This window comes from Ovis canadensis, chromosome 5 (genome assembly GCF_042477335.2).
Source record: "Ovis canadensis isolate MfBH-ARS-UI-01 breed Bighorn chromosome 5, ARS-UI_OviCan_v2, whole genome shotgun sequence".
Classification (NCBI taxonomy): domain Eukaryota; kingdom Metazoa; phylum Chordata; class Mammalia; order Artiodactyla; family Bovidae; genus Ovis; species Ovis canadensis.
In genome coordinates, this window is record NC_091249.1 from 20,547,288 (window position 1) to 20,560,871 (window position 13,584).

Here is a 13,584-nt window from a genome sequence, read left to right on the forward strand (position 1 = left end):
GGTCTCCCCCACTAGGCCGATAGCAGTCCCCTCTGTTGTGCCCATCACGGGGGTTCAGACACTGCCAGGTGTCTCCTAGGAGTCTGCGAGCACTCCTGAGTTACTCGTCTGACTCTTTATCAAGTGCCTCCTGCCCGCCCGGCTCCTGGGACTCAGTGTTTTCCCATCCCTCACCCACTCCTCAAATTGCCTTCTCCAGCTAAGCCATAGGGCTCTTACTGTTTAGTTGCTAAGCTGTGTCCGACTCTTTTGCGACTGCAGGCCTCCCGTCCATGAGATTTTCCCAGGCAAGAATACTGGAGTGGGTTGCCATTTCCTCCTCCAGAGGGTCTTCCCGACTCGGGGATCAATCCCACGTTTCCTCCATTGGCAGGTGGATTCTTTACTCCTGAGACGTGGGCTCATTGATTCCAGTTTCCACATCATTCTCTGTGCCCTTGACCCTGATGGTTGCTGTCTGGGAATGTCCTTCCTCACGTATATGAGTTAATGGTGCTTGTCACTCACCCCCAACCCCCACCCCTGTCCCTGCCTTGGGCGTTCCCTCTTCACACTTGCCTGATAGGAAACTGCTGGTTATCCCTCTCAGAGAAGAAATCTAGACTAGTGTTCACCATGTATCCTCAGTGGTATACAGTTGGCACACAAACGCCCGATGAATTAATGAAGTTGAGTTCGTTCAGACTCGACAAAAATGCTCGATCTTGGGCCTTCCCTGGTGGTCCAGCAGTTAAAACTCTGCACTTGCGTCACGGGGGGCTTGGTTTTAATCCCTGGTGGGGGGACTAAGGTCCCGCATGCCACAGGGCACAGCCAACAGAAAGCTTGCTCTTCTCGGATGTTTTCCCCAGGTGACAAGGCTGGGACTCAGTGTCCCTTGTCCCATGGAGGTGGCCCCACCTTGCAGAGATGGGCAAGGGGGGGTGGGTGCTGGGACAAGGCTGTCCCAAGGAAGCCCAGCCTCCTGGGTGGCTTCCTGAGCTTTTAACCCACCTGCATTAACAAGACCCTTCCCCGCCCCGTGTCTCTCTTTTAGGAAGCCGCCTGCAGTGGGCCCCAGTACTGCTAGGGGTGCTAGGAGCAAAGGGAGAACACAAGGTGAGTAACACTGGAGAGTCTATCTTTTGAAACGGAATCCACTGCAATTAAGTGATTTTTGGACTTCTGTGGAACTTCCAGTGCAGTGGGCGCTGATCGGGGAACTAAGATCCTACATGTTGCTGGCTCGGCCAGAAAAAAGAAAAAGTGATTACCCCGTTCCCCGCCGCTAGTAAGTGCTTCTGGGGAAAAAGGAAAAAACGGGTCAGAGCAGGAGAGCTGGGGCTTTCCTTGTTTCTGGTCACACCTTTGGGGACCCTGAGTTTGGTCGCCCAGCCCTGCAGCCGAGGGTGTAGCAGGACCGGGGTGGGGTTTGTTTAGGGCCGTGGGCCTGTCTGGCCATGGGGGTCTCTGGTTGTGCCCAGGACACACCCACTTGTAAGAGTGGGTGAGGAGAGTCTGAGCTGAATTTGTTATAAAACATCAAAGTTTGTTTCTGAATAAGTGTGTCAGTCTCTCGGGGGTACCCACCTGTCTGATGTCCACCTATGTGTCTGGGGTCGGCGTCAACAGCCCTCCTTGACTCTTGGCAGTACCCAGTTTGGGTGGTAGACCCAAGGTTCTCCCATGTTGCAGCTCAAGCCTCTTTTACGCTGAAGTATTTTTATGCCCTGCATCAGTGTGGATCTCAGAGAATTTGGAGCAGAATCCTAGTTCCCCAGTGACTGGAGGATTAGATCATCTGCTCTGTGATATCTGTCTTATTTACACGTAGTCTAGTTCTTGGACACAAATTTTATCCTTCCTTGTAACATTGCTTCTTTGGAAAACCCACTGCTGTTGAGAACAAGCAGGTGCATTCTAGTTTTCCAGCAACTTGAAACTGCGTTTGAATTGTGCAGGGAACCCAGAATCTCCTTCCTAGATGAGTCAACTCCTTTGCTGATGGTATTAGACCCAGCACGTTATGGTCTCCTCCACCTGGAAGTGGAGTGTGCTTCACCCCAGTCCCTTGCTGGACCCCTGGCAGCAGATCCCAGGTGTGGCTTGATTCTCTACCCTGGACGCTGCCTGCTGTGACCTGGACCCTCGGTGCCTCCTGCCTGACTGTCTGAGTGAGCCCACTCTCCCTGCAGGCACGGCTCTTCCCTGCCTGGGGCACGCCTGCTAGCTTGAGGAACAGGGGACACGGGACCCGCAAGGGGCCTGGAGGCGCTCAGCCTTCAACAGCTCTTGGACCCACAAGACAGCCTGCTGTAGCTGCCGCAGGGCGGTGAGCCTGGGGACACAGTGCGTCAGAGGGAAGGGTACGGCCAGTGTGCTGCCCACTGCTGCTGCCTCAGGAGGAGCGCTGGGCTCGGAGCTGGGGCATCTCAGGGGGCTGGCAGGAAGGAATTTCTTCAGTGGCCTCGTGATTGTGAGGGCCAGACTGGGGAGCCGGGGGATTCCAGGAAAGCGGGGAGGAGAGCAGGAGCCGCCACAGTAAAGGGGAGCAGAGAAGTGGGAGGGGGCGGGGGTTGGAGTGGAGAGAGAATGAACAGTGTGACCCCTGGGGAGGGGAAATGGGGCAGTATAGGGTGGGGCTGGGGGACTAGGTTTGCCAGGACAGTTGCCTAACTGGGTAAGGGCTGCGCCCCAGTCCCCAGAGCTGGGGGTTCGTTTTACCCCCAAGCACAGAATTCCCATCACATGGGGGAGCCCAGGTTATGGCCCTGAGGTTGGGAGGCAGCTAGAGGCCCAGATGGGAGGACCTCCTGGGACTGCTGCTGTTTTCCCAGTGAAGTAGGGAAGGTATCACCAACTGGCTGGAGGGATGGCCTGGGGTAGGAGGTGGAGGGTCAGAGCAGAGGACAGGGGTGAGCGCTGGGTGTGCAGTGAGAGCCCCTGGAGGGTGGAGGGGACACGTGGGCTTCCTCCCTCTGCTTCCAGCATCCCGGGGTCGGGTGTGGAAGGGGGCCTGGGGCTGGACTTTCACCAAGGGATATGGCTGTGTTCCAGAGGGGGATTGGTGCTGAGCGAGTCTCAGGGGAGCAGTCCTGAGCTAGCAGTGGGTCTGGGGGTTGTGAAAGGCAGTACTGTGGTTGGGTCATAGGCGGGCCTGGGTGGGAGAAGGGCAGTTGGCGCCACAGCACACAGAGCAAGTTGGGGTGGGAGGAGAAGGTGAACAGGTGGCCATCTTTGCCTTTTTTCTTTTTCTGGCCAAGCGGCAGGGTTTGTGGGATCTCAGTTTCCCCAAGCAGGGATTGAACCTGGAGTCCTGACTACTGCACCACCAGGGAATTCCCAGGTAGCCGGCTTGGAAGCTCTTTCTTCCATTCCGTGGCCCACCCCGAGTCCACTTTCTGTTCTGACTGTTGGCACGTATTCATGCTCTTCATTTTTTAAAAAATAGTCGTATTTACCTATTCATTTTTGGCTGTGCTGGATCCTTGCTGCTGCACGGGCTCTTCTCTACAGTGTGTGTGTGTGTGTTGGGTACTGTGTGTGTGTGTTGGGTACAGTGTGTGTGTGTTGGGTACAGTGTGTGTGTGTGTATCTTGGGTACAGTGTGTGTATGTTGGGTACTGTGTGTGTGTGTGTGTGTTGGGTACAGTGTGTGTGTGTTGGGTACAGTGTGTGTGTGTGTTGGGTACAGTGTGTGTGTGTTGGGTACAGTGTGTGTGTATCTTGGGTACAGTGTGTGTATGTTGGGTACAGTGTGTGTATGTTGGGTACAGTGTGTGTGTGTTGGATACAGTGTGTGTGTGTGTTGGGTACAGTGTGTGTATGTTGGGTACAGTGTGTGTGTGTTGGGTACAGTGTGTGTGTGTTGGGTACTGTGTGTGTGTGTGGTGGGTACAGTGTGTGTATGTTGGGTACAGTGTGTGTGTGTTGGGTACTGGGTGTGTGTGTGTTGGGTACAGTGTGTGTGTGTGTTGGGTACAGTGTGTGTGTCTGTTGGGTACAGTGTGTGTCTGTTGGGTACAGTGTGTGTGTGTTGGGTACAGTGTGTGTATGTTGGGTACAGTGTGTGTGTGTGTGTTGGGTACAGTGTGTGTATGTTGGGTACTGTGTGTGTGTGTGTGTTGGGTACAGTGTGTGTATGTTGGGTACAGTGTGTGTGTGTGTGTTGGGTACAGTGTGTGTATGTTGGGTACAGTGTGTGTGTGTGTGTTGGGTACAGTGTGTGTATGTTGGGTACAGTGTGTGTGTGTGTTGGATACAGTGTGTGTATGTTGGGTACTGTGTGTGTGTGTATGTTGGGTACTGTGTGTGTGTGTGTTGGATACAGTGTGTGTATGTTGGGTACTGTGTGTGTGTGTGTTGGGTACAGTGTGTGTGTGTGTGTTGGGTACAGTGTGTGTGTGTTGGGTACAGTGTGTGTGTGTGTGTTGGGTACAGTGTGTGTGTGTGTGTTGGGTACAGTGTGTGTATGTTGGGTACTGTGTGTGTGTGTGTTGGGTACAGTGTGTGTATGTTGGGTACAGTGTGTGTGTGTGTGTTGGGTACAGTGTGTGTATGTTGGGTACTGTGTGTGTGTGTGTTGGGTACAGTGTGTGTATGTTGGGTACAGTGTGTGTGTGTGTTGGATACAGTGTGTGTATGTTGGGTACTGTGTGTGTGTGTGGTGGGTACAGTGTGTGTGTGTGTTGGGTACAGTGTGTGTATGTTGGGTACTGTGTGTGTGTGTGTTGGGTACAGTGTGTGTATGTTGGGTACAGTGTGTGTGTGTGTTGGATACAGTGTGTGTATGTTGGGTACTGTGTGTGTGTGTGTGTTGGATACAGTGTGTGTATGTTGGGTACTGTGTGTGTGTGTGTTGGATACAGTGTGTGTATGTTGGGTACTGTGTGTGTGTGTGTGTTGGGTACAGTGTGTGTGTGTGTTGGGTACAGTGTGTGTGTGTTGGGTACAGTGTGTGTGTGTGTTGGGTACAGTGTGTGTATGTTGGGTACTGTGTGTGTGTGTGTTGGGTACAGTGTGTCTGTGTGTTGGGTACAGTGTGTGTATGTTGGATACAGTGTGTGTGTATGTTGGGTACAGTGTGTGTATGTTGGGTACTGTGTGTGTGTGTGTGTTGGGTACAGTGTGTGTATGTTGGGTACTGTGTGTGTGTGTGTGTTGGGTACAGTGTGTCTGTGTGTTGGGTACAGTGTGTGTATGTTGGATACAGTGTGTGTGTATGTTGGGTACAGTGTGTGTATGTTGGGTACTGTGTGTGTGTGTGTGTTGGGTACAGTGTGTCTGTGTGTTGGGTACAGTGTGTGTATGTTGGATACAGTGTGTGTGTGTGTTGGGTACAGTGTGTGTGTGTTGGGTACTGTGTGTGTATGTTGGGTACAGTGTGTGTGTGTTGGGTACTGTGTGTGTGTGTGTTGGGTACAGTGTGTGTATGTTGGGTACAGTGTGTGTGTGTTGGGTACAGTGTGTGTGTGTTGGGTACAGTGTGTGTGTGTTGGGTACAGTGTGTGTGTGTTGGGTACAGTGTGTGTGTGTTGGGTACAGTGTGTGTGTGTGTTGGGTACAGTGTGTGTGTGTTGGGTACTGTGTGTGTGTGTGTTGGGTACAGTGTGTGTATGTTGGGTACAGTGTGTGTGTGTTGGGTACAGTGTGTGTGTGTTGGGTACAGTGTGTGTGTGTTGGGTACAGTGTGTGTGTGTGTGTTGGGTACTGTGTGTGTGTGTTGGGTACAGTGTGTGTGTGTGTTGGGTACAGTGTGTGTGTGTTGGGTACTGTGTGTGTATGTTGGATACAGTGTGTGTGTATGTTGGGTACAGTGTGTGTTTGTTGGGTACTGTGTGTGTGTGTGTGTTGGGTACAGTGTGTCTGTGTGTTGGGTACAGTGTGTGTATGTTGGATACAGTGTGTGTGTATGTTGGGTACAGTGTGTGTATGTTGGGTACTGTGTGTGTGTGTGTGTTGGGTACAGTGTGTCTGTGTGTTGGGTACAGTGTGTGTATGTTGGATACAGTGTGTGTGTGTGTTGGGTACAGTGTGTGTGTGTTGGGTACAGTGTGTGTATGTTGGGTACAGTGTGTGTGTGTTGGGTACTGTGTGTGTGTGTGTTGGGTACAGTGTGTGTATGTTGGGTACAGTGTGTGTGTGTTGGGTACAGTGTGTGTGTGTGTTGGGTACAGTGTGTGTGTGTTGGGTACAGTGTGTGTGTGTGTGTTGGGTACTGTGTGTGTGTGTTGGGTACAGTGTGTGTGTGTGTTGGGTACAGTGTGTGTGTGTTGGGTACAGTGTGTGTGTGTGTTGGGTACAGTGTGTGTATGTTGGGTACAGTGTGTGTATGTTGGGTACTGTGTGTGTATGTTGGGTACTGTGTGTGTGTGTGTTGGATACAGTGTGTGTGTGTGTTGGGTACTGTGTGTGTGTGTTGGGTATAGTGTGTGTGTGTTGGATACAGTGTGTGTGTGTGTTGGGTACAGTGTGTGTGTGTTGGGTACTGTGTGTGTGTGTGTTGGGTACAGTGTGTATATGTTGGGTACAGTGTGTGTATGTTGGATACAGTGTGTGTGTGTGTTGGGTACAGTGTGTGTGTGTTGGGTACAGTGTGTGTGTGTGTTGGGTACTGTGTGTGTATGTTGGATACAGTGTGTGTGTGTGTTGGGTACAGTGTGTGCATGTTGGATACAGTGTGTGTGTTGGGTACAGTGTGTGTATGTTGGATACTGTGTGTGTGTGTGTTGGGTACAGTGTGTGTATGTTGGATACAGTGTGTGTATGTTGGGTACAGTGTGTGTATGTTGGGTACTGTGTGTGTATGTTGGGTACTGTTTGTGTGTGTGTGTTGGGTACTGTGTGTGTATGTTGGGTACAGTGTGTGTGTGTGTTGGATACAGTGTGTGTGTGTTGGGTACAGTGTGTGTGTGTGTGTTGGGTACAGTGTGTGTGTTGGGTACAGTGTGTGTATGTTGGATACAGTGTGTGTGTGTGTTGGGTACAGTGTGTGTGTGTTGGGTACTGTGTGTGTGTGTGTGTTGGGTACAGTGTGTGTATGTTGGGTACTGTGTGTGTGTGTGTTGGGTACAGTGTGTATATGTTGGGTACAGTGTGTGTATGTTGGGTACTGTGTGTGTATGTTGGGTACTGTGTGTGTGTGTGTGTTGGGTACAGAATGTGTGTGTTGGGTACAGTGTGTGTGTGTGTTGGGTACAGTGTGTGTGTGTTGGGTACTGTGTGTGTGTGTGTGTTGGGTACAGTGTGTGTATGTTGGGTACTGTGTGTGTGTGTGTGTTGGGTACAGTGTGTATATGTTGGGTACAGTGTGTGTAGGTTGGGTACTGTGTGTGTATGTTGGGTACTGTGTGTGTGTGTGTGTGTTGGGTACAGTGTGTGTATGTTGGGTACTGTGTGTGTGTGTGTTGGGTACAGTGTGTGTGTTGGGTACAGTGTGTGTATGTTGGGTACAGTGTGTGTATGTTGGGTACTGTGTGTGTGTTGGGTACTGTGTGTGTATGTTGGGTACAGTGTGTGTGTGTGTTGGGTACAGTGTGTGTGTGTTGGGTACAGTGTGTGTGTGTGTTGGGTACAGTGTGTGTGTGTTGGGTACAGTGTGTGTGTGTGTTGGGTACAGTGTGTGTATGTTGGGTACTGTGTGTGTGTGTGTGTTGGGTACAGTGTGTGTGTGTTGGGTACAGTGTGTGTATGTTGGGTACAGTGTGTGTGTGTGTGTTGGGTACAGTGTGTGTATGTTGGGTACAGTGTGTGTATGTGGGGTACAGTGTGTGTGTGTGTTGGGTACAGTGTGTGTATGTTGGATACAGTGTGTGTGTGTTGGGTACTGTGTGTGTGTGTGTTGGGTACTGTGTGTGTGTGTGTGTTGGGTACAGTGTGTGTGTGTTGGGTACAGTGTGTGTATGTTGGGTACTGTGTGTGTGTGTGTGGTGGGTACAGTGTGTGTGTGTTGGGTACAGTGTGTGTGTGTGTTGGGTACAGTGTGTGTGTGTGTTGGGTACTGTGTGTGTGTGTTGGGTACTGTGTGTGTGTGTGTTGGGTACAGTGTGTGTATGTTGGGTACAGTGTGTGTGTGTTGGGTACTGTGTGTGTGTGTGTTGGGTACTGTGTGTGTGTGTGTGTTGGGTACAGTGTGTGTGTGTTGGGTACAGTGTGTGTATGTTGGGTACTGTGTGTGTGTGTGTGGTGGGTACAGTGTGTGTGTGTTGGGTACAGTGTGTGTGTGTGTTGGGTACAGTGTGTGTGTGTGTTGGGTACAGTGTGTGTGTTGGGTACTGTGTGTGTGTGTGTTGGGTACAGTGTGTGTATGTTGGGTACAGTGTGTGTGTGTTGGGTACTGTGTGTGTGTGTGTTGGGTACAGTGTGTGTGTGTGTTGGGTACAGTGTGTGTGTGTTGGGTACAGTGTGTGTCTGTTGGGTACAGTGTGTGTATGTTGGGTACTGTGTGTGTGTGTTGGGTACAGTGTGTGTATGTTGGGTACTGTGTGTGTGTGTGTGTTGGGTACAGTGTGTGTGTGTTGGGTACAGTGTGTGTATGTTGGGTACAGTGTGTGTGTGTGTGTTGGGTACAGTGTGTGTATGTTGGGTACAGTGTGTGTATGTGGGGTACAGTGTGTGTGTGTGTTGGGTACAGTGTGTGTATGTTGGATACAGTGTGTGTGTGTTGGGTACTGTGTGTGTGTGTGTTGGGTACTGTGTGTGTGTGTGTGTTGGGTACAGTGTGTGTGTGTGTTGGGTACAGTGTGTGTGTGTTGGGTACAGTGTGTGTGTGTGTGGTGGGTACAGTGTGTGTGTGTTGGGTACAGTGTGTGTGTGTGTTGGGTACAGTGTGTGTGTGTGTTGGGTACAGTGTGTGTGTGTTGGGTACTGTGTGTGTGTGTGTTGGGTACAGTGTGTGTATGTTGGGTACAGTGTGTGTGTGTTGGGTACTGGGTGTGTGTGTGTTGGGTACAGTGTGTGTGTGTGTTGGGTACAGTGTGTGTGTGTTGGGTACAGTGTGTGTCTGTTGGGTACAGTGTGTGTGTGTTGGGTACAGTGTGTGTGTGTGTGTTGGGTACAGTGTGTGTATGTTGGGTACTGTGTGTGTGTGTGTGTTGGGTACAGTGTGTGTGTGTTGGGTACTGTGTGTGTGTGTGTGTTGGGTACAGTGTGTGTATGTTGGGTACTGTGTGTGTGTGTGTGTTGGGTACAGTGTGTGTATGTTGGGTACTGGGTGTGTGTGTGTTGGGTACTGTGTGTGTGTGTGTGTTGGGTACAGTGTGTGTATGTTGGGTACTGGGTGTGTGTGTGTTGGGTACTGTGTGTGTGTGTGTTGGGTACAGTGTGTGTGTGTGTGTGTGGGGGGTACAGTGTGTGTGTGTATGTGGGGGGGTACTCTTTGTCGCCCTTTGGGCTAGCCTGCCAGGCTCCTTTGTCCATGGGATTTCCTAGGCGAGATTACTGGAGTGGGTAGCCGTTCCCTTCTCCAGGGGATCTTCCTGACCCAGGGATTAAATCCCCATCTCCTGCGCCTCCCGCATTGGCAGGCAGATTCTTTACAGCTGAATCACCTGGGAAGCCCTTATATGCAGGAGGTATCTCATACATGTTCTTGCATACAATAGATGTCTCATACATGCTCAAGGCTGAGCAGGGAGGGCTGATAGTGCCCCGCTCTCGGGGTGGGATGTGGGCATCCTGGGTACCTGGTGGATCCTTAACATTCCATGCTGTAGTCTTAGTATAAACCAATTGTGTGTCCCTTACAGGTGGAAGAATAGTCGAGTCGCGGTACTTGCAGTATGAAAAGAAAGCCCCCAGAAAGGTAATGTATAATGTACATTTGAAACAGTTCTGAACTTGAAGTCCTCAGACAAGTTGCCCCAGCCCGACACAGCCTGGTCCTAAAGGAAACATTTTGGGGGTTTGGCCCAGTTTGGCTTTGGGACTGTCACGCCCTTCGTGCCAACGCGTGGATCTCTTGTGGGTGGCTGATCACTTTGAGAATCCCTTTTGCAAAGCCATGAGCTCTAGTGAATCATAAAGTTGTTCCTGTCTCTCAACACAGTAATTCCTTTCTGGATTCTGTCCTGAAGCCGTGCCTTCTAATGCCTGGCACACAGTTCTCTGGCCTTGGCTGGTGTCATAAAAAATACCTGTAGGGCGTGAGAGAAAGACTGTGGGGAAAAATGACGTGCCTGAATCGCCCAGTGTTACAGGAAGGGCTTAGTGACTTACACCACGCGAATGATGAAACCATTGAAAATGACAGCAGAAAACATTTAATGGTTTGAGAAGCTGCTTGTGTGATGTTTAATGCAACCAGTCTTTAGATTACCCAATGACACTTTGTTTCAGTGTGTCTGGACAGCCAGTGTGTGTAAAGTTTGTGTTACCCCATTTTCCAAATCTTTGTTTATGATTTGGAACACACTCGTAAGATTTGGTAAAGTTTAGCTAAATATTTATTTCTACTGCCTTTCTTTTATTCTGGTAGGGTGAATGGCAGGTTCTTTCTTAATTAACGTGATTTAAGACCTGGCTTGAAGGAAGAGGATACCTTTGTGCCGACTGATTTTTTCTTTTTTATGGACTTAATTTTTTTACAGCAGTTTGAGTTTCAAAGCAAAACTGAGTGGAAAGTACAGAGCTTGCCCATCCGTCACCCTCACCCCACCCCCTCACACGCCTGTCCTCCCTGTCAGCATCTCGCACTGGGGTGTGGCGTGTTTACAGCTGAGGACCCTAAAATGACTCGTCTGGACCCAGAGCCTGTGGTTTACGTTATAGAAGTAATTTTCAACAAAGGCTAACAGTCCACACTGCAGAATTTTAAAATTCCCTGGACAGCTTGGTTACAGCACCCCCACGTGTCTACATGCTCATGTAGTATTTTTTATTTTTAAGAGCTTCTCCATTTTCTTTTTCTTCATCTTTTAAATTAAGGTGTAGTTTCCATAAAGGAAGCATCACTCTTTTCAGCGCACAGTTCTGTGAGTTTTGACCAGTGCGTCCAGTCACAAACCCACCACAGTCAAGATGGAGAAGTCTGTCACCCCCGAGCCCCTTTGTGCTCTGGTGGAACCGGCCCTTCCCCATCCCAGGCAACCACGATTTGTTTTCTGTCCCTGTAGCTCGGCTTTTCGAGAAGACCTTTTAAAAGGCACCATCCAGGTTGCAGCCTCTTGGAGACTGGCTGCCACTGGACAGTTAGTGCGGGCTCCTGTGCTGGGTGATGGACATTCCACTGCACGGATGGACCACAGTGTGCTCAGCCATTCCCTGGCAAAGGACATTGGGTTTGTTTCCCGTTTTTGACAATTATGAATAAAGCCACCTTAAACGTTGCTGTTCAGGATTCTGCATGGATGTGTTTGCATTTCTCCCAAGAGGAGAATTATAAGGGGATTGTATGTTTGACTTTGTAAGAAACTGCCCGACTTATCCAGAGAGGCTGCAGCCACAGAGGAGAGTCATTACTTTTAAGATGACACCATCCTAGTGGGTGTGAAGGGGTATCTCACTGTGGTTTCATAACAACTCAAGATACTGAGCATCTTGTACTTATTGACCATTCCTATATCTTTGGTGATATGTCCATTCAAATCTTTTGCCCATTTAAAAAAATTAGGTTTTTTTTTTTTCTCATCCTTGAGTTGTGAGAGCTCTTTCTATGTCCTCTATACCAACCCTTTGTGGTGATTTGCAAATATTTTTTTTCCAGTGTGTGACTTGGCTTTCTGTTCTCTTAAGTGTCTTGTGAACAGCAGAAGTTCTCACTTTCGATGAAGTTTATCAATTTCTGCTTTAATGGAATGTGCTTTTGGTATCTTATCTAAGAAACCTTTGCCTCAGCCAAGATCACAAACATTTTCTCCCGTGTTTTCTCCAGTGAGTTTTATAGTTCTAGGTTTTATGTTTAGGTCTGGGATCCATTTTGAATTAATTTTTGTATCTGCACTGATGATGGAATTCAAGTTCATTTTTAAGTGTATAGATGTCCTCATATTCCAGCGCCATTTGTTGAAATGACTATCCTTTCCTTATTGTATTGTCTCATCACTTTTGTTGCAAAGCAATTGACTCTACATGTATACACCATTTCTAGACTGTTCTTTTCCACTGTTTTGTGTCTGTCCTTTGGCCATTTATACACCGCGCAGATGACATAGTTTTGTAGTAAGTCTTAAAGTTGGGTCCTGTGAATTCTCCCCCCCCTGTTCTTTTCCACAACTGGCACTTCTAGTTCCTTGGCCTTTCTGTACAAATTTCAGACTTATCTTGCCATCTCCTACCAAAACTTCTGGAATTTTAATTGTATTGAATCTGTGCCTCAGTTTAGGGAGAATAACATCCTAAAAACACCCAAGTCTTTCAATCCGTGAACATGGTATTCCTCTCCATTTATTTGTTTTTGTTAGATTTTTTTCATCAGTATTTTGTAATTCTCAGCGTACAGATCTTCTCCATGTTTGGTAAGGTTTATACTGGTGGTTTTTAATGCTATTATACAAGGTACTGTCTTTTCTTTCTTTTGTTTCTTTCTGTGATGAGATTTTATTAATTTTTTTAATTAAATAATTCATGTATAACATTGTATTGGTTTTAGATGTCCAGCATACTGGGGGGCTTCCTAGGTGGCTTAGGGGTACGAGAATCCACCGGCAATGCAGGAAGCCCAGACTTGATCCCTGGGTTCAGGAAGATCCCCTGGAGGAGGAGATGGCAACACATTCAGTATTCGTGCCTGGATAATCCCGTGGACAGAGGAGCCTGGTGGGCTACAGTCCATGGGGTCGCGAAGTTGGTCACTGATAGAACTATCTTTTTATATTGGGCCTGTATCCTGCGAACTTGCTAAACTTACTTTCTAGTTTTAGCAGTGCTTCTAAACCTCTTTTGGGATTTTCTGTGTGAAGTATCCTATCTGCAAGAAGGGAGTTTTCTTTTTTTCTTTTGCGACTTGCTTGCCTTTTATTTCTTTTTCTCAGACCTCTGTTGGGAGGCTGAATAGGAGTAGTGTCTGTACATCAAAATATTTTCACTTTTTTAAAAAAATATTTTCACCCTTTACAAGGTTTTCTTTTTGCTTTTATATTACTGTGACGGCTTGCCAGCTGCAAGTGTTGCTTCCTTTTTTATAATTTTTGAAGAGTAAGACCTGTACAGAAGCTTTGTTTATTTTGACTACCAAATTAATATGTTCTCTCTGTAAAACTGGGCAATACTAAAAAGTATACAGAAAATCAGTCATCTGTAATCTGCTACGTCAGATATCACCGCCAGCAAATTTTTGATAGTTTCCTATGTTCAACTGATATGAGGGTATCCTTTTTGAAAAAAGTAACATTTATCCTCTGTGTGCGGGTGTGCATGCTAAGTTGCTTCACTCGTGTCCGACTCTTTGTGGCCCTGTGGACTGTAGCCTGCCTGGCCGCTCTGCCCCTGGGATCCTCCGGGCAAGAGTACTGGAGAGGGTTGCCATGCCCTCCTCCAGGGGAGCTTCCCCACCCAGGCAGTGAGCCACTTCTCTCACGTCTCCTGCATCGGCAGGCGGGTTCTTTACCACTGGCACCGCCTGGGAAGCCCTCATCCTGTATGTGTGCAGTTAAGTGTCGGAACTCCTTG

The 13,584-nt window shown here is 48.7% G+C and overlaps 1 protein-coding gene across 1 annotated transcript in view; it reads left to right on the plus strand.

The window, feature by feature from the left end:
* Positions 1–13,584, plus strand: part of HAUS8 (HAUS augmin like complex subunit 8) — a 30,700-nt gene that overhangs the window by 3,121 nt on the left and 13,995 nt on the right. The window contains exons 2-3 of the mRNA XM_069589145.1: positions 1,037–1,098; positions 9,726–9,781. Coding sequence (XP_069445246.1) covers positions 1,037–1,098; positions 9,726–9,781 — 118 coding nt within the window. The remainder of the gene's footprint in view (positions 1–1,036; positions 1,099–9,725; positions 9,782–13,584) is intronic.